The sequence below is a fragment of the Brassica oleracea genome, chromosome C6, assembly GCF_000695525.1.
Source record: "Brassica oleracea var. oleracea cultivar TO1000 chromosome C6, BOL, whole genome shotgun sequence".
Taxonomy (NCBI): domain Eukaryota; kingdom Viridiplantae; phylum Streptophyta; class Magnoliopsida; order Brassicales; family Brassicaceae; genus Brassica; species Brassica oleracea.
The window spans coordinates 32,381,974-32,401,033 of NC_027753.1; the positions used below are offsets into that span (position 1 = coordinate 32,381,974).

At 38.9% G+C, this 19,060-nt stretch overlaps 2 protein-coding genes across 4 annotated transcripts; one reads left to right on the top strand and one right to left on the bottom strand.

Moving 5' to 3' along the window:
• Positions 1-467: 467 nt before the first annotated feature.
• Positions 468-16,615, bottom strand: LOC106300036 (HEAT repeat-containing protein 5B). 3 transcript variants are annotated; one of them, XM_013736084.1, is made up of 48 exons: positions 16,372-16,615; positions 15,898-16,105; positions 15,501-15,607; positions 14,828-15,064; positions 14,632-14,721; positions 14,464-14,551; positions 14,050-14,114; positions 13,640-13,744; positions 13,320-13,409; positions 13,110-13,190; positions 12,929-12,997; positions 12,298-12,423; positions 11,845-11,948; positions 11,315-11,447; positions 11,133-11,239; positions 10,750-10,851; positions 10,438-10,605; positions 10,218-10,304; positions 9,984-10,077; positions 9,794-9,862; positions 9,578-9,700; positions 9,122-9,190; positions 8,861-8,965; positions 8,555-8,643; positions 8,182-8,338; positions 7,669-7,818; positions 7,425-7,474; positions 7,231-7,330; positions 7,088-7,144; positions 6,925-6,992; positions 6,724-6,817; positions 6,359-6,543; positions 5,869-6,013; positions 5,707-5,775; positions 5,428-5,484; positions 5,256-5,342; positions 5,047-5,175; positions 4,776-4,979; positions 4,239-4,673; positions 3,914-3,979; positions 3,425-3,522; positions 3,206-3,305; positions 2,935-3,097; positions 2,450-2,754; positions 2,243-2,377; positions 1,970-2,134; positions 1,738-1,863; positions 468-1,544 (listed from the first exon to the last, which is right to left on the bottom strand). In XM_013736084.1, exons 1-48 carry the CDS (start codon positions 16,534-16,536, stop codon positions 777-779), a joined length of 6,594 nt encoding a protein of 2,197 aa, XP_013591538.1. In that variant the 5' UTR covers positions 16,537-16,615; the 3' UTR covers positions 468-776. The 3 variants fall into 3 exon arrangements, with proteins under 3 accessions (XP_013591538.1, XP_013591537.1, XP_013591539.1); XM_013736083.1 differs by having other exon boundaries at positions 4,239-4,676; XM_013736085.1 differs by lacking the exons at positions 14,464-14,551; positions 14,632-14,721; positions 14,828-15,064; ... (1 more) ...; positions 15,898-16,105; positions 16,372-16,615 and having other exon boundaries at positions 4,239-4,676; positions 13,640-13,759; positions 14,050-14,103.
• Positions 16,616-16,777: 162 nt separating this feature from the next.
• LOC106296596 (protein FLX-like 2) lies at positions 16,778-18,640 on the top strand. Its single transcript, XM_013732767.1, has 4 exons — positions 16,778-17,484; positions 17,575-17,705; positions 17,799-17,890; positions 18,119-18,640. The coding sequence occupies exons 1-4, from the start codon at positions 16,934-16,936 to the stop codon at positions 18,389-18,391; spliced, it is 1,047 nt and encodes a 348-aa protein (XP_013588221.1). The 5' UTR covers positions 16,778-16,933; the 3' UTR covers positions 18,392-18,640.
• The last annotated feature ends 420 nt before the right edge of the window (positions 18,641-19,060 follow it).

The following is a 19,060-nucleotide window of genomic DNA, read 5'->3' on the forward strand; positions in this document are numbered from 1 at the left end:
CTAAACAAGGAAAAGGCAAGTTGATTAGTGGCTGAACTAATATATGACAATAAGGCAAGTCTCAGTTAATTAACTGCATATCAGAATATTTAACTGCTGCTGCTGCTATGCTAATGTGGCAACTCTGCGTTATGGCAATAAAGACAGTATTGGTCTCAGTTTCATCTCGTAGGCAACACCAAAATTTGGAGACCGAACGCAAGCTTCACCTCAAGAAGCTTTGACCCTGATCTCTTAGGCAAGTGAAGCTCAAAATTGGCAACAATGGCCGATTGAGAAAGCACAAACCCTAATCTTAGGATCAAATCATCAATTCACCAAAGATTAATGATCGATTTTCTTTTGCAAAGTTCCCATCTTTTTCTGCTTCTCGTAAACCAGTTGCCAGTTTCGGCCTAACCGGCTTTAATCTCTGGTTTCTTTAGTCATCTCTAAACCATTGAGTTATCTCTTTAAACCAAATAAAATACATCACACCCAATAATCAACATATAAATTTCGAGAACAAATAAAATTCACAAGAATTACAAACAAAAAAGGAAAATCCTTTTAAGTTTTAACAGCCAGAAACAAAAACGAGGAGAAAGAAACTTCGGGGGAAACTTGGCAACCAAGTAAAAGTGTAGAGAAACACAATAAAAAGAACAATTTTGTGCCGAACGATTTTCCCATTGACGTGACACAAAAACACCAAGCAACTGAATCACAAGTGCTGCTCATAGTAAAAGAAGTTATAATCTCTGAAAACTCTCTTTTTTTGGGGCTGCCCTAGTGATTTAATCCTCCTCGCTCTTATTTTCAGCCACTGTCTTTTCCGATACATGTTCGTTGCTACACTCAACTTGGTCATCCTGGACTGACTTTTCAAAGTGTTGTGGATCCAGATCGTCTAAGGCTGGTGAATCTGCTTCTGTCGAAGGAAGTTTGGTATCAACTTCGATAATTTCAGGTTCAGAACTCTTACGACTCTCAACTGATTCTTCCTTCATTTCAACAAGATGATCATCCGATGAGATTTCGTCATTCTCACTTGTAAGAAGAGCTTCTTCGTTGAGAGATGACTCTACTGTTTCCTCTTCGTCCCCTTTGCTGTTGTCGACGGAATCTTCTTTAGTGGTGTCAGCGGTAGGTTCAGATGCAAGATGTTGATCATCAGCTTCTTCTACAAGTGGTGATTTCTTTGATTCATCATCCTGAATGGAAGAGCTCGCAGGAAGGTCTGTCTCCTCTTCAGTAACACTTTCTGTCTTTGATCCCGAACCTTCAGGATTTGTGGAAGCAGGAAAAGACTGGAAAGTGTCCCAATCATCATCATCATCATCTTCGTCATCATTTTCTTCCTCGGTTCCACTATCTACTGTGCTAACCTGATTTAATGATGTTGGCACAGTCGACAATGTTTCTGCTTTAACAACAACAGCAGAAGAGGTAACTTTCTCAGGTGTTGCTACCACAGGTGCTGGTAATTTGATATCCATTGGTGGAACCAATGATTTTGGCTTCAGAGAGGAATTATCTTGAGAGACGGAAGCACGGATGATATCCTAACATCAGATGGACAAGGAACCCAATTAGACAAATCTCTCAAATTTTGGCATGCAAAATGCTTAACCCCACAAGAAAAATATTAACTGATTCGATCCTGATTTTAAGCTTCTATGCTATAGACAAGTTTGAATTATCGGGAATATGAAAAAAGTTCTTATTACTCAAATCAGAATGAATGCAGCCACGAACCTGAAGCTGCTGCCGGTGAGTTGTTGGCAGCGACAGCAAAACATCCTTAAAGTGAACAGCTGAAGAAGGCAACTGAGCTAGATGGGAAACAAGGCGCACAGCTACATTTCTTAACTCGAGGACTTCCTGGTATTGATCCATAAAAACGCAAGACGTTGGAGTTTACGAACTGCCTTAATAGGGAGCAACATATTTTTAATGCAGAATTTACAGGCCGGGGTATGAATGGAACCTGAGAAACGCCATCTGAAGTCTTAGAGAAAACCACAAGTACGGATTCAAGAAAAAGGCTCATGAATCCCTTCTGAAGTTCATCAACATTTGAGTACATTTGAAGTAGCATTATGAACCGCAAGCATTCACCAGCTATAACCACCGATTCTTTATTCATAGGTTTCTATCCAAGAAAAAGGAATAAGAAACAAGTCAGTTACCATAGTGTTTTAACATAAAAGAAGAATTTCAGTTTTCTGTTGATAATTGAAGGAAGAAACGAGAAAACAACCAGAAGCGCCCTCTGCATCAGACTGACAATATCTCCAATAAGTTCCCCAACAAAGAAGATCACAAAACTTTTCTCCTCAGTGTTGTTGTAACGCTGTACCAAGCTTTTTAGCACTTGTAAGGCAGTAGCTTGAACCTGCATATTTTTGAACCCATACTGTTAAGAGCTTGACAACTGATATATGACAAGGAGGCCAGTCTCAGTTACCTGCATACTGGAATCTTTAACTACCGCTGCTATACTAATGTGGCAACTCTTCAACACCGCAGTACAGATAGAATTGGTCTCAGTTTCATCTCCTGGACAGTGAAGCTCGTAGGCAAACTTAGCCAGTGAAAATAGTTGTTCCAGACAGAATGCAAGCTTCAACTGAAGAAGCTTGCGTAACCCTGATCTCTTGGTGTCCACAAGATGGATACCGTCGATACAATCTTTAGTCAGATCACCAACCATGTGTACACAAGCACCAAACATTGCTCCTAGATGGACACTACTATCCGCAGCAACAGCATCTGCAATTAACGATTAGATTAAACAGTGATTACAAACTTTTCAAGGTGTCCCAGATAAGAATTGTATTTTGTATATGCCTTAATCTAAGAACAAGTTATTGTTTCGGCACCTGTAGCTAAAATGATAGTGTCCCTTATTTATCATACTTATCCCATTAACTGCGGATTAAATTTTCATACCAGTTGAAGGTTTCTGTGACGAGGTTCTGGTAAGCTTAAGCAATAACTCATTGGTGGACTTCACAATCTCAAGAGCTTTTGGTAAGTAGGCGTCAGTGGGGACTTGCCGGATGCACTTGTACCCACTTAACAGTAACGCCAGAGGTGCCGACATCAAACGATTCTGCATCATACCATCAATCATCAGTTAGATGAGAGGAGTGCACTAAATAAAGCAAATATCCAGAAATGCAACAGATAAAGCAGCAATCGTTCAAAGTCTAAACCTTACCTTCAACTCAAAACGTGTCACTAGTGTCTTTACGGAGATAAATACAGTAGACAGCAAATTATCCCAAATGTCATCATCATCTGGCGAAATTTCATTATGCCTGAAACGAAAAAGAAGAAGCCTTTGTTATACTTTCGTCCATATGCCACTTCCCTGACATGAGTTTTCAGTTTTTTTTTGAAATAAACAGAACTGGACACAATTTTCAAAAATGCTCACCTATGAAGAATTTTGAACAGGTACCCCAGACAGAGTTCAATGGTCGAGTAGGCAAACTGCTCAGATTCAAGAAAATCTTTTGGACAGGTTTGGGAAATCTGTTAAAACGTGAAAACAAAACGGCATAAATAGTTGCATTTTCTCCTGGTGAACAAGGCATATATAGTCCTGAAAAGTTAATCCGAAATCATTTGGTACGAGGGAACTCATCTAACACTGGTATTATGACAATGAAATAGGTAATATATGTTGCTATGCCTATGACAGCGTAACAGAAAATGATGAATGATATACTGTTTTCTCCTACAAGGGAAACGTATGTTTTTGTTCAAACAAAATAAAGGAAAAAAGTACAAAGAAAGAATATCAATATACAAATGGCCTCGAACCTCATTTTCAATCTTAGAAGTGAATATGCAAGCTAAAAATGCTCTAGAAACTAAATTTCCCATGAGGAGATGGTTTTAGTAACATCAACAAGTCATGTACCTGTTGTACTACGGATACTGCAAGAACATCCCATGAACTGTCCATATAAAAGGAATACGAGAAAACCTGGATAAGTCACAAAAAGAAATGGATCCAATCAGAGTAGTGAAAAACTAACCATAGCTAACAGACTACTGCACGTGGACATGGATAAAACAGAAGCCAATCAGGAAAAAGAAAAAAAATGCGGGGTGGAGTAGATCTGTGTTCCAAAGAGGGAGCATGTACTTGCTTCAACCACTATTAATTCCTTTCATTAGCTAATGACATAAGGAGTATGAGACAAATATTAAAGTAAATTAAATAATAATTGATGTGGACCTACCTGCAATAGTTCTTGGCAGAGATCTATGCTAAGAAAGCCACTGGTGAAAAATCTTTCAGCAGAAAGAGATAGGAAAACTGGTAAAGCAATTTCATGTAACTTTAGGCCCTGGAATGAAGATTCCTTAATGCTGGAGCCTCCACTATTTTTTATTTTAGTTGAGCCAAAAGGTATAACTTGTGTATTAGAGCCTGGATGCATCCCCTGAAATAAGACAAGTACAGCAAAGCCCCACAGAAACTGATAATCTTCAACCTCTAGGGTAACCATGCGATGTCTAGATATCAAGGACCTATCAGAAAATCCTTCCACGCTATGATTCACAGGAATTGCATCCAGAACCAAAGCTTGCAGGATCACAGGCCATGCCTCATCTAGACAAGGCTGCAGCCTTCTTGACACAGTATATGGCGGGATTTCATCTAAGATCGAGAGCTGCTGCAGCAAATCAAAATGTCTTATTATAAGACAGGGGAGCACAAGGATAGAAGTCTTCAGCTAAAAGAGAGAAAATAATACTATTAAGTGTTGACTCACACTTCTTTTGGGGTTCTGAAATAAGCAAACATAACTGTAGCCCCTTAGGACCTGAATCCAGTACCTTCCAAGCAGGTCTGAACTCTTGGAAAATAATGGCAATAGCGCTTCAAATTCTACTGGCACCTCACCATGGTGTTTTCTCAAGAATGTAAATATGTAACACTTAAGTGAGGCATGTGCAGCAAGAAGCCTGATCTTGATCTACATTGCAAGAATAAGTCTACTCAATTAACGGAAAATAAAATTAAACGTTTTGTGGCTAACTCACCTTGCTTGTGACCCATTCAGCAAATGAAGGATAATATAATTCGTTGAAGTCATTGAGCGGACGTGAAAGTAGAGAGAATATGCGTTTGACTGCAACTTGATCACTGCTTATTATTCCACTTGTCATTATCTGAAATGATTACAGACATTAATTTAGCAACTTAAGGGGAAACAATCTGAAGGAAAGCCCATTACGGATGTCATGCTCACCTTTGTGGCCAACTCTAACCCAGCTTCCAGAAGAACAGGGCCAGAATTTGCATCCAGGGCAGTACGAACAGCAGATACCAGTTGAGCCTATTATGTTCAACTGTGAGTAAGTTTTATGTTCATTAAAATCTTAAATCAGTCTTTGTTGGTTACAATTTTGCATGAGGAGCACCTGATATTGTTCAAGCAGAAGATGTCCAGGAAGTTCAGGGTCGGCTACTGATTTGAACTGCAAAAGTATCACACAGTTATAAATTATTTTTGCTGTAAACTACCACACCAGATCAACAAGGTGACTTCGAGGCTAGCAAAATGCTGGCCGCAAAAACATGTTTTCAGGCAAAGAATCGGGTGGTGGGAAAGGATAATCGAACCGACAACTTCTGAAGAACAAAAATGAAACCTAGAAAAGTGAGGGGAATGAGAACCACACGTAACCAGAAAGTCTCACCTTCTCAAGAATTGTGCTAAGAAGTCCAACTCCAATCGGCCTCATGTTTTCAAACTGAATAGTGCTTATCTGAAGTATTTGGTACACCTTGTTAAAATTCCTTCTGACCAATTTTCAGAATGCTTCAAATGGTGCTTTGAAAATTTAATTATCTTTCTTTACCTGGTAAGCAAGAGATATCAGTTCTTGTAGTTGAAGAACTAACCAGTCACCTGAGCTTTGTGTATCCGAAGCAAGTTTCCTTGCCAATGAAAGATCAAAATGAGCAGCATCTTTTCCTACAGCCTCTGGCAAAAGACTCAAACACCTAGAGTTGAAAAAATAGTTGGGTATTTTAGCTAAAAGGACATAATTCAGAACATAAACATATATAAATTAGTATACACTTTGACTAAGAGCTTCAGTAATAAGTTATTAGCTCAGAGTTAACTGAAGGTTAAGATTTCATTTAATAAAGCTGAATGCTATAACCCTTCACGAACTTACTAAAACTTGGTTCAGCATCAGCACACACTTTCAAGACATCAGTTGAAATTTTATTTTCCATCAAATTTTAGTTATGGTGAAAAACTATTCTGGGGCATTAGTTCAAAATATTGATGTCAAAGGTATTGACAAGAGAGGGAGAGCAACAAAAGCATCCCCCACTTACTCGGCTGCAAAAACTCTGGTTCGATATCTCAAGGCTTTGTCTTTGTCAGGACTGGCATGTACGGATTTCCCACTAGAGCTAGAAACCATGTCTTCATCATCATCTCCAAGGTTATCTCTTGCGCTGGAAGGATCATTTTCCGTACTGTTCGTTTCCGCACTTCTTCCAGTGGATGTTGCAAGAGCCTGTCAGAAGAAAAATTAATTTATGTCGGAGAAAAGGAGGCAGACCTAGACATATAATAACGCATAAAAACTCAAAATAGACAGGAACATTTTGAACAAAATGGTGGCAATCGTGAGGAAACAGCAACGATAAGTTCAAAGAAAACCAATAAATTGGTACGAAAACCTCTTAGCTATTACCATGTTGCGGCATATTGAAATCCATCGAGATGGGCGTGATGGGCATGTCGCATAAAGAAGGCGTATCAAGGTACTAAGGATCAGGTTCCCAATCCTAGATGAACACAACAATTAGACTCAATCAATAAAGCAAGTTAATCAAAACTTTCAACACAACATTTCCATTAGACAAAAAAAATTACAGAGAGAACGATTGCTTACTCAGAATCTGTTTCTTCATCTAACATTTGAAATAAGTTACCTTCTATCTGCTCATCAATGACAGATACCTAAAAAACAAGAATACTATAAATTCCATGGTGCGATAAATTTCAAGACTATAGGATTCTGGAAAGAAAAATCAAGATCAAAGCATGCTGTTTACCGGGTCTTTCTCAATCAGATGCCGAAGAGTTGATACAGAGAGGCGCCTAATTATTGGCTGTTTTACAAAAGATATAAACTAGTTTTAATCATGAACCCCTTGAAGGCTTGCCTAAGGAAAGAAGAGATAGCGAAGAAAAAAACCTGTCTTGATGTCAATGTCAGTAACAGATTCTTCACGTGTGAATGCACTGAAACGGCTTGTGGAGCAAAAAGAATAAGCTGCTGGGTAAAACGGACGCTCCTGAAAACATTTAGATGTACAAATAGTTAAGCTTTAATAATACAGTAGTAACAATAGGTTAAAATGATTGTGACAAGGAGAAGAATTCACATACTCAAGCAGGGTCGGAATTTCTTGCCAGGAACTAATCTCTGCAATAACAGACTGCAAAAAAATTATTTAGAACGAGAAAAATAGAATTCCTTGCAAACAAATGCATGTATCTTCCTTTGCTTATCCAACAAGGTCAACCATAGAATACATCATTTACTGAAATATGGAGTTGAAAATTTTGCGGTATTCTTGTAGAATGCATCTTCCTGTTCTGAAAGACAAGGTTCAAAGGTCCAGAATAGTACCTTGCAGCGTGAAAAGAGAATGCTGCCAGGAGCAAGCTCAGGACCAAGGACAGCGACAATAGCATTAATAAGGCGCCCAATGCCTTGGGAAAGATCGATCCATCCACTTTCTTCACCCAATAAAATGTCCAAGGCAAGTCCTAACGCTGCCTAGTAATGTATACAGAACAAGAATGATACATGAGACAGTGTATGGAATACCAAATCAAGATCGGGAAATAAAGTTCTCTCAATAGTTAGAAAATATAAGTAAGCACCTTATATGAGGATGGCAAAATTTAGTAAACATCTGAAAAGTGGTAATATGGACTGTACCAGATAATTTCTCTTTGCCAAGCATTATCAGATTCAAGATCAACTAAGCTAGCCAAAATTTTCTCTTAATTTCGGTTCAGATTGACAACTAATCAGACACCAACAGCCAGAACACCAAAATGAGATCATTTTAAACTGAACGGCAAAATTTGAAAAGTGTCCATAAAAAAGTCTCAGTGAGCTACGATATAGTTTTACCTGAACATGAGATACGAATGATAAACCAGCAGCTTCAATGGTCAAAAGAAGCCCATGCAAGGCCCAGATCTTAAGACCAAGAACGGGAGTTTTGGCCAAAGATGAGACTGAACTAACAGTAGCGGGTACTAAGGTCGACAATGCCATTCCTCCTGCACTGCAGGCCATGTGCACAACAAAATTTTAGAATATAACAGATCAACATAATTGAGTATTCAATGTGTAAAATAATATGTATCTGCAAAGATGGATAATATTTGAGCTTAACTGCTGTTAAAGCATCACAACCAAATACATAGCAAGCTACTTTCCAAATTTATTGATATTTCACCACATAATAAACAGAATGTTCAAGTTAGAAGCCAAAGTCCACCTGTGATGGATGCAGCCAAGTGCAAGAGCAACGGATCCACCATAGTTTGGATCTGTTATCCCATTTAGTTCGACAAGAAGCACTCTGGTCTATTTATCACCATACAAAACATATGTGAGAAATAGATTTTTTTTTTCTGATACTTCCCTATCACTAAAGATAAGACGAACATTTAAACCAAGAAAAAAAAAGTGAACAATCAAAAGCAGAGGCATATGCACTAAAGTACGGTCCCATAAACATCCAAATTTAAGGAGCATAAAGATAGGGTCCCAAAAGATTGCTTTCTATAGATTGTGAACAGACCATTCTTGCTGTAAAGATGTCATTTCCAAGACGAGCTAGGAGACCAAGACCCTCACATGCTGCCCTGCGTTGCGATGCACAGATGTCTCCCTCTGTTAAAATATTCTGTTGCAACAGAAACATCAGATAATATATAAGAAAATAAGTGAATCAAGCTTCAGACTATGTTCATATTCCTGAACTAGTATAAGAAAATAAGTGAATCAAGCTTGAAACTAGGTTCACAATCCTGAACTAGCATCTTTACTTGGAATAAAATACCTGAAAAATGGCTTGCACTGTGCCTAATACCTCTGTCTCTAGTTGCTGAGAACGTAGAGCATGCAAAGCCTGTAAGAAATAAATTTCAGGCACATTATCCTCCTTTTAACAAGAAGTAAATGATTTGAACTCAGATACAGTTCATTTCTTCAAGACTGTAGTCGGCATCGTAGCACAACACCTCCATACTGAAAGAATATTGCTTAGTTTCATTCACTTATCAGCTTTATATATAGACCAAAATGTCTCTGATCCTCTATCGAATGTTCTGTTATATGTGTATTTTCTAGCATTCCAACATCACCGAGTTCAGTACTCAGTATCCTAAACGAGGTAGAGTAACAAACTCACCAGAATATGGTTGTTACTTGTACCTTTACCATACAACTTTCTTAACTAACGTTATACCAAGGTTCGCTAAAACACACAAAACTCGTATACAACTATTGGGAGCACCTTTAATCCGGCAAGAAGACCCGCACAGATGTTAGTCAAGCTGGCAGTACGCCATTGTTGCTTCTTTCTAGCTTTCATACACTGTTGTATGACCGAAAGAAGTGAAAGCATCCCACGGCTATCCTGAGAAGAAAAGGTTACGATTATTTCAGACAACCAAAATGACAAACATTATTGCAAAACAAGGACCTATCTGGACATACAATAATCACAAACCTGCGAAGCAAACATGATACCAAAGCAGAGAACCATCTGATTCACCAATGTCTTTTTCACAGTCTCTGGCTTCATAATTACGGAAGTTTTGAGTAAGAATTGAGAATAAATAACAACGGCAAGTCTGTAGCCAGATAAAAACCAGCGCCATCGCTACAAACAAATTACCATCAAAGTGCATTGCGCTTACCAGAGGAAAACTAGAAACTTTACTTTCCCATACACTTGGTGCTAGACCATCTTCCCCGCCTTGAAAATAGCGAAGCTCATCTTCAAACCAATCCCTGGATTAAGATTCATAAGAACTTACATTTCTTGGGGAATACTAGCTTTATATGGCGTGATCAAGAATGTGTGAGGAAAAAAATGCAGCAAAATTCCTTAGGGAATGCAAACTAATAAATAAAGATGAAGACTAAGGCACCTGCCAGGAATCCAAGGACCAAGCCATGCATCTCTTTTGTCAAGGAGTGCCTTCAAGCACGAGTTTTCCTCAAATCCGGAAGGATCCCTTTCATTTAAACAGACATAAAGTAATGACTAGTTAAGCGACTAACACAAAGATTTACCAAACCATGTTGTTAGCATACATTTATAAAGGTATTTTAGAGAAAGCAGCAGTTAGGAATTGCATTAATCATTACCTATATGGTGCTGTGCATAGCTGAATAATTTGCTGATGCTCACTTTTATAGGCCAAGGGATCTGGGATGGACTGATAAGCTATCAATACTCTTATGATGAGCGTATCGACCAAAGTTTTGACATCAGGTAACCGTTTGTTGGCCATTGCCGATACATAAGACAAAGCGCTGTTTAAAAGAAGATTTTGTCAACTCAATCATCATACAGGTAATGGATAAGAGAACTTGCTATCAAATGAAAATAGCTAAATTATTATGATTGGCAATTACAGGCAGGCAAACAAAACTGTATGAAGCATCAGTATGTAATACCTACGGAGGTTTGCCAGTACTGGTTGAAGCAGAATACCATCCTCACAAGAGACAAAACGTCGCACAAAAGCTGTGAGTGCGTCAACTGCAGCCGACCACACCCTACAAAAAGGATAACACTGATCAGTTGCTTTTTATCAAGAACAAAAAGTAGAGTCGTCACTTTTGTTGCTCTTGGACATGAAGCAATCAGGGAGATCAGCTCTCTCATACCAGCTATTAGTGTGTCAAAAATAAACTGACAGTGTTTGAAAACTAGTGTGAACAAAATTTATTATAAAGGCATGTGCGTTGCTTCCAGATGTCTCAAATGAAAGATAAACATGGTTCGCTAGTCGCTACCAGGAGCTAAAACAAGGCTTAATGCATCAGAGGCCACTTACCTTAATGTAGATTCCAATTCTGCATGTTGTTTGATCAACTGCTCTGGGTTTCCAGTAAAGACGTCAGTCCACAAGATAAGAATATCAAAATCTTGGTCCCCAAACTCCTGGACAATAAAGTAGAATTGCATAAGACAATGGAGGCTCCGGACACACCGTTCAAGACCAGGATAAAACATTACCTCCTTTGGCATAGAATTTAGTAGGGATGATAACAATAACCATCCAGCTTCCTTTTCACTTGAGGCGACTGTGATATTCCTCCTGGACTCTGTTAGCATCTTTTTTGAAACTTCAAGCACTGACCTTGGCAGTCTGTGAACAGGAAATACAAGAAAAGTTTTGCAATTAGATTAGTTGAAGTTCTGAATTGGCTTTTAAGGAAGTCATGGTAGCTTGAAAACTATTTTGACTATCTAACATAAAAATATCCTATGTATCTGTCATGCCACGCAACTATTTGATTAGGAATAGGAGGAAATGACAAACTCTCAGAAACTATCGGGTTGTCTACGGTAATAAGCACGGTGGCAATTTACAGGATTACTAGGAAGATTGCTTCATCAGCTCAGAGACATAAAAAATACGACGCCTACATGCAAGAATCCAATGCCCAACAGCGATAATTTGTTGGCACAAGCATTAACGTTGAGCATGAAGTGGTGAAACAGTGAATAAGATGTGACCATGAGGGAGCTGTGAAGACTCTTACCTAGCAGGATAACCAAGAGAGAGTCCAGGAGAAATGGAGACTAGAGCTGCTAAAGTTGCAGCTTGCCCATGCAAAGAAGCAAGATCAGTTTTCAATTTGCCTCCCTACAAAAAAAGCAGTGGCGAATTACAAGTCATTCCCCGTCATGAAATTGTTACAGTAGATAATGTCTATCTATAAAGACTTAAAAGGTGAAGATATTCAATTAGATGAAGGCCAAGGACGCCATAAGCATTCATGATTTGCATTCATCTTTTTTATTTCACCATATAGATTTTCACTGATAGACTTTCTTGTTTTGCATTCATGACATAACATTCCGTAGAAAACATGATAGAAATGCAGCAGGCCATGCATGCATGGTGATTAAATATATGATTAAAAAACACATGTCAAACTCACTAGAGACTCAAAGAACCATATACTATTAAAAGAAAACCAAGTCAGTATTACCTTTTCAAAGGATAAACTTTCCCTTAAAGCATTAATAGTGGTTACAGCATAAGAAGTCAACCCACCAACGCAGGTGGGATCAACCTCAGCCAAAGTACGTAAAGTTAAAGCAGCCTCAACACGTACCTGGAAACACACAAGTTTAATTTTGTAATTTATGCATTTACAATTACAATTGGGTTGTCATTTGACCCAATGTACCCCAGATATTCATGTTTGTATGATAGGCAAAACAAATAAACGCTGCAAAAAGCTGAGTCTGAATATTCAGTATATCAAACAACTAAATTCAGAAGAGCACCAATAAATTACTTTGATAACGGCTTCTTCCAACCCTCTATTTCTATGCATACAGGTTCTGTTTACCTACCTATTGATTACTTTGAAAACGGCCTATTTTACCCTCTATTTCTATCCGTAAGCGAACTATTGATGGTAGACTTTAATTGTAGAGACGAAACATGTCTTTCAGTGCAATTGGTACTTAAAAAAAGAAACGCGTAGATAAGGAAGATTGAATCTAGAAGATTGACAGGGTGAAGAATTTCAAGATGCACAAAGGATTTATAACTCTTTGATAAATGCTGCAACGAAAAGAATAAGAGATAAAACGGACTCTCAAAAATCTTACAAGGTCCAAGAAATGTGACGATGCCGCACCCACTGTGTCATCAAAAAACTCCCTGAATTCTTGGGGAACCTGCAAGCAGGCAGATAGAAATGAAGCTTATAAGTTTCATTATTAAATTAAACAAAAAAACAGAACTTTCAAGACACAAATCAGAAGCGTTTGCGCCCGGTTGCAGCCTCACCTCTCCCAGTGTTTTCAATGTGTATGACAAAGCCCGCAAAGCAACAATTTTCATTGATGGACTAGCATCTGAAGACTGAAGCTGCATTTATTTCAGGAAAAGAAAAAAACATAACTTAATCTATCATGATGTAGAAATATAAATTAAACTCTTTAACATCTGTAGCTCTGACTTGCAAGGACAAAGAGCGGTTCAGATAAACAGTAAAACCTGCTTTCCGAGAAAAACTGAAAAGCTTCTCTGGCTTGACTCCATCATTTGATCAATTACGCCAACCCGTAGGATGTACAGAACACATGCCTTCAAAAGTGAGAATTTGAATTTAGAAAGTTGATTCAGCAGAATATCACTAATGTTTTCAAAAGAGTTAGCAATTTCTCCTATTTGTTTTCAAGCAATGCAGAGAGAAAGAAAAAAATGAATGATTCCCCGCATAGCTGAGAGTTGCACGGTGATGTTTTGGTAGATAGAAGTACGTACGAGAATTTATACAAGCAAAATGTCACGAAAATGAAACAAGTATCACGTACCAGGGCATGGGCATCAATTGAGGAGTCACCCCGCAGCATGTCCATGGCAAGCAAAGAATAGTCCTGAAGCTCACTATCTGGACCCAAATACCTTATCCTATTGGCCTACAAAACTCAACACTTTATAAGTTTATAAGGCCATGGTGATGAACTGAACATATGTATGTACAAAATATCGTAAATAACAAGCTCTAAGAATAGGTTCACTTAAAGAAGTAAAATGCAGGTTTTATGATATAGCAATATTGGCAGTGTTCAGACATAACCCGTGATAACAGTTAGTGTGATTTCTGAAAAGGCCAATGCCAAATTTTAAGAATAATATGTATATCATTGTCTCTGAAATGCAAACTATAATCAACGCACAAGAACCAGACAATTGTTTTTAATAGCTTCCAGCGTCTGTTTACCTGTAAAAAGAACACCCATGACAGTGCCAAACCAAACCGCTTGTTTCTTGCCCGTGGGCCAACCGCTGCGAATTAGGTTTATAACAGAAAAAAAAATCAGTGCCTTAGCAATTTGAAAATAAAGAAAACAAATGTACTATATTTCAAGAGGTCAAAACCATATGCTAGTTTTTAACTAATCAGGTACTTTTAATTATACTACGTGTGCCATTATGACTGTTTTCTCATAATTAAAGGCGCACGCCTCCACACAGTGGCTGTGTTATAAGGACTAAAGAAGTTCTGCCACAATTTTAAAGGGAAAAATAATAAAGGTTTAAAACGTGTCTGTGGCAAAATACGATTGCTACTAAAATATGCCATCATACTGTCAGAATGGCTTGCAATTCTGTCTTCATTGGCTCATAATACTACCTTTTGTGAAGGGTAAAATTAGATGCCTCTGCAGACCGCCTTCCAGTTTCTTTGCTGGTGGAAATGGACCTTTACCTCTAGGTTGGACCTTACAAACAAAAATCAAATTCCATAAACATAAAATTTTGAAGACGAGAAGGAAGCAAATAACTAGAGAAGTAAGTCTACATGCGCTTCAGGGTGCATTCCTAACGCAAGCAATGAACCCAAAGCCTCTGCAAATGCCTCGCGGACAGATGATTCCGAATCTTCAATGCCCTACATTAAAAGAGGCAATTATATATTCAGAGCTAAACATCAGCCTACCCAGAAAATGAAAGAAGACCGAGTTAAAAATATACAGGCCCTGGCACATCAAACTGACCTTGAGACAGTAAGACGCTAAAGTATCAAATTCGCTAGTACCAAGACCAGGTCCGCCAATGTTGGAAAAGGCCTTCAAACAACGTGCAGCAGCAATTCTCACTACGAATGATTTGTCCAAAGTGGAAAACCTTGTGATCAGACGGTATGCTTCAGAGTACGCAGTAGCAGCAGCTGTACCACCGCATCCATCCAAAGCATTGTGAAGCAAGATAAAGGCTTCTTGTCTCACAAAATCCTGCAAGGGGATCGACACAATTAAATGACACTAATAGCTGCACTATATAGGTCGATTCTGATTGATTTCGACAAGTTTCCTCGTGAAATTCTAGATAGTGATAGCTGAGGGAAAATAAACTAAATGGTTGAAAAACTGAAACAGCAGCTTCAGAGACTAAGAAAAGGGAAATTTTGGTTAATACATCAAACCATATCCAGCAGAGATATTAGGAGACATTAACAATGGTTTCAGAGCTTAAATCTCTACACTGCCACAAACCTATACTTATTTGAGAATGTTAAAGCGTAAACTCTTTCTAAATAATCCAACCGGGCCGATGATAAAAAAATATGATCCAGGGAGGTAGATTAGATATGGTTCTGCTAAAGCAATTAAATTTACTCTTCCAAATGACAGCAAAAACTTAGAGAATCGTAAAGTTGAACCATAATACCTCGTTAAACTTCACTAATTTTGTGACAATGACTGTTGTTTCAAACAAGCCAGAAGTAATTCTTCTCCCAAAATGACGGTACAGCTCCCCCAAGCATTGAGCAGCACCTAGAAACAAAAAAAAAGTTGTCATCTATAAACTTAGGAACATAAGCCACATAACCATAAGGTAGTAACCAAACGCATGGATGAACTTCATGAAATGTATGGATGCTTGCTGTGGTCAATAGAATGCATACCAAACAGCAACATAGAAAAGCTAAAATATACTATATTCTACTTAGGAGGGTGACTAATATTAATCTTTTATTCCAGAACATCGCTATAAAGTAACCTACACTGTTTAATAATGAGCAATAGCTGTTCAATGAGTAATCCAGACAGATATTAAAACCCACCTGCAACTCGCTGAGGATCACTGCGCTTGCCATCGGAAAGAAACCCTTGTAGACTGCTAGCTCTAGAGTATATGGAAATACTATCACCATTAGATATAATTTTCGCCATAGCCACTGAAGCAAGATGCCGCACCGGTCTCCTAGCACCAAGAGTAACTAGAGAATACAAGGCATCTTCGCATTTCCTTTGACATACTAATATAGACTCCTGACACACATGATCGTTAAAGCAACAATCAGATAACACAATCAAGTTCAACCTAGAAATATTTTTCAAAATTGAAAGCAATCGCTTCGTGCTAAGATCAATGCTTATGAATTATGATAACGATCAATTAACAAAGCCTTCATCTTTCTAGATGATTCTAAATCTCAGAATGCGAAAATGACGATACTGAGCATTGTAACGCAAAATCTAAGAAGGATCAAAGGGAGAAAACCAAAATCTGGTTAAGAGAAAGTGGAAAAAAAGACCTTAGGCTCTTCATCGAGAGCGGAAATGAGATCAGAGAGGATCTCGAAACAGAGGAGAGGGTCTGGGTTTTTCTGTGACGCTGACGCCACAATCGACTCCAGCTGGGCGACGAGGACGCCGAATCGCGACAGAGGGACGTTCTCAATCGCATTATTCTTCGACATTTAGGACTGTAGAAGCATAAGACGAAGAAGGAAGAGAGTGGTGAGAGAGAAGAGTCGGAATATTTGTTTCAGATCTATGGAGGAGGTGGGTCGGAGAAGAAGAAGAAGAACCCGGTAGTTGTTTCCGGGTCGGGTTAAATATTAATTAATCAAAAGCCCACCCGATATTACACGGCCCAATATTCGCATAAATGGGCCAGGAAGTTGGATACATAAGACCATCATCATCATCACTGCTTCTAAGGTGCGACTCCTTGATCTCCAACTTGTTCCTCTTCAATCGCAGACTTTTCGAACCCTAATTTCTTCTGCTCTGTGAATTTCTAACTCAATCGATTGCCCAATCTGATAATTTTGACTTTGATCATCTTTATCTTTCTCAGTTTTTCAAATTTGCATGGATGGCCAAGGAAGACATCCTCCACCTCATCATCTAAGGCATCCGATTCCAATTCCAATTCCCGTTATGCCGCCGCCGCCTTCTGCTCAACCTCCCTTCCCTCCCTTCAACAACATGCTCCCTCCACCTCAACTCATGGAGCAGAAGCTCGTCACGCAGCACGGCGAAATGCAGCGGCTAGCGATAGAGAATCAGAGGCTCGCCGCTACGCACGGTAACCTAAGGCAAGAGCTAGCGGCGGCGCAGCACGAGCTGCAGATGCTGCATTCCCAGATCGGGTCGATCAAGTCCGAGGGGGAGCAAAGGATGAGCGGTTTGGCGGATAAAGTCGCGAAGATGGAGGCCGAGCTGAGGAAGTCCGAGGCTTTGAAGATGGAGATGCAGGAGGCGCGTGGAGAGGCGCGTGGGTTGGTGGTGGCGAGGGAGGAGCTTATGTCTAAAGTGCATCAGTTGACTCAGGAGATTCAGAAGTCTCGTGGAGAGGTGCAGCAAGTTCCGGCTCTCATGTCTGAGCTTGATGGTTTAAGACAGGAGTATCAGCAGTGCAGGTTCGTGTTATTACAAGCTTGTGTGACTCTTTAAGTTTGACACTCTTATGGAGGTTAGCTAAGGATGGTGTTTGTTATGTGAATCTTCAGGGCAACGTATGACTATGAGAAGAAGTTCTACAACGACCATATAGAGTCACTTCAGGCAATGGAGAAGAACTACATGAGTATGGCTATGGAAGTACAGAAACTTCAAGCACAGTTAATGAACGGAAGAGCTGGTATTGAAACTGTTCTATATAGCTTCATTTTTCCACTAATTTCTCTTTTTTTTTACAGTATTTTTATAAGCTTTACTTGTCAATCAAATGAAGGTGGCGCTTATGGTAACAACACCAATGCTGAAAATGACGCTTCTGGCCATCCGAATGGAACTGGTTACTACGACGATGCTTATGGTCACCAGGTTCGTGAGTTTCTCTTTGCAACCCCTTTTTTAGCTCGTCCTGTAATAGTCTAGAATATACCATATAGCCACAAATGCGCCCGCTATAGTTTTCCTCATCTATTCACCATCATGAAAGGCAAAAACTATACACTTCTAGACTGATAAGTAGAAGGGTTGCTCAATTTTGACCTGCTTGGAGTAAGAATTAAATGTGTTTGAGCTCTATATGTTTTGTTACTTTTGCAGGGCTATGTTCCTCAACCAGCAGCTTGTACCGCAACTGCACCAAATCCAGCCGTTCACACAGCTCAATACCCTTATCCAGGAGGATCTCAGCCAGGATACTTTCCTCCAAGACCCGGTTACTACTTCCCAAGAGGCCCTCCTCCTGGTTCATATGACCCAACTAGGTTACCCGCAGGACCACAGGGTGGTCAGTTTCCGCCTGGATCATCTAACAACACGCCTTATGGTTCTGCTGCAACAACTGGTCCACGCGGAAACCCGAGTCGTAGATGAAGCTACCTAAACAGAGTACATGAGTAATAAACAAGCCATCCTCATCCCTTGTTCAACTGTGGAATTGTTGGTGGTTTTGGATTTATCTAAGTATGGTCAAGAGAAGCTAGTGAACTTTGAATGCGCTTATCTGATTTTGTGAGAGCTTCTTGACTTGAATTTGTAATGAGGCAGTTTTGGACAAGTTTTAACTGTGATACTTGAGATAAACAACAAACAAGATAAAGTTTATATACTCATTTTAAAGGATCTCTTATATACTAAAGCATAAGTCAGATGACCAATAAAATTTTAACGCATGGCATAATTTTACAAAAAAAAATAAAAAATAAAAATAAACACAAAAAAAGGCAAAAGAAACCGACAAAAAAATCCCAATCCCCTATTTTCTGTAATTTAACTATCTAAAGTCCTAAATTTTCTCAAAAATTTTCATCCCACGTTTCATTATCCTGAAACTGTTTTCTTCTCAATATATATTTCCACACGCAGTTTGAAATATGGTGACTCCAGAACTTCTTAAAATGATCGAAATAGTAAAGAATTTCTCAAACTTATATTGCTCTTCCTTTTTGTCTATTTCTAACTGTTTTTTTCAAAGATTCAAATTTCACCGTATTTGCAAGATATAGTATGAACCCAAACAGTAAAATAATTCAGATTGGAAAT

Excerpts from the sequence above, each read along its gene's own strand:
- LOC106300036 (XM_013736083.1), bottom strand. The coding sequence starts at position 16,536 with ATGTCGAAGAATAATGCGATTGAGAACGTCCCTCTGTCGCGATTCGGC. Across the intron at positions 7,819-8,181 it reads CATTCGTATCTCATGTTCAG|GCAGCGTTAGGACTTGCCTT; the intron begins GTAAAACTATAT and ends ATACATTACTAG. Across the intron at positions 3,980-4,238 it reads TCTGCCAAGAACTATTGCAG|GTTTTCTCGTATTCCTTTTA; the intron begins GTAGGTCCACAT and ends TGACTTATCCAG.
- LOC106296596 (XM_013732767.1), top strand. The coding sequence starts at position 16,934 with ATGGATGGCCAAGGAAGACATCCTCCACCTCATCATCTAAGGCATCCG. Across the intron at positions 17,485-17,574 it reads CAGGAGTATCAGCAGTGCAG|GGCAACGTATGACTATGAGA; the intron begins GTTCGTGTTATT and ends GTGAATCTTCAG. Across the intron at positions 17,891-18,118 it reads ACGATGCTTATGGTCACCAG|GGCTATGTTCCTCAACCAGC; the intron begins GTTCGTGAGTTT and ends TTACTTTTGCAG.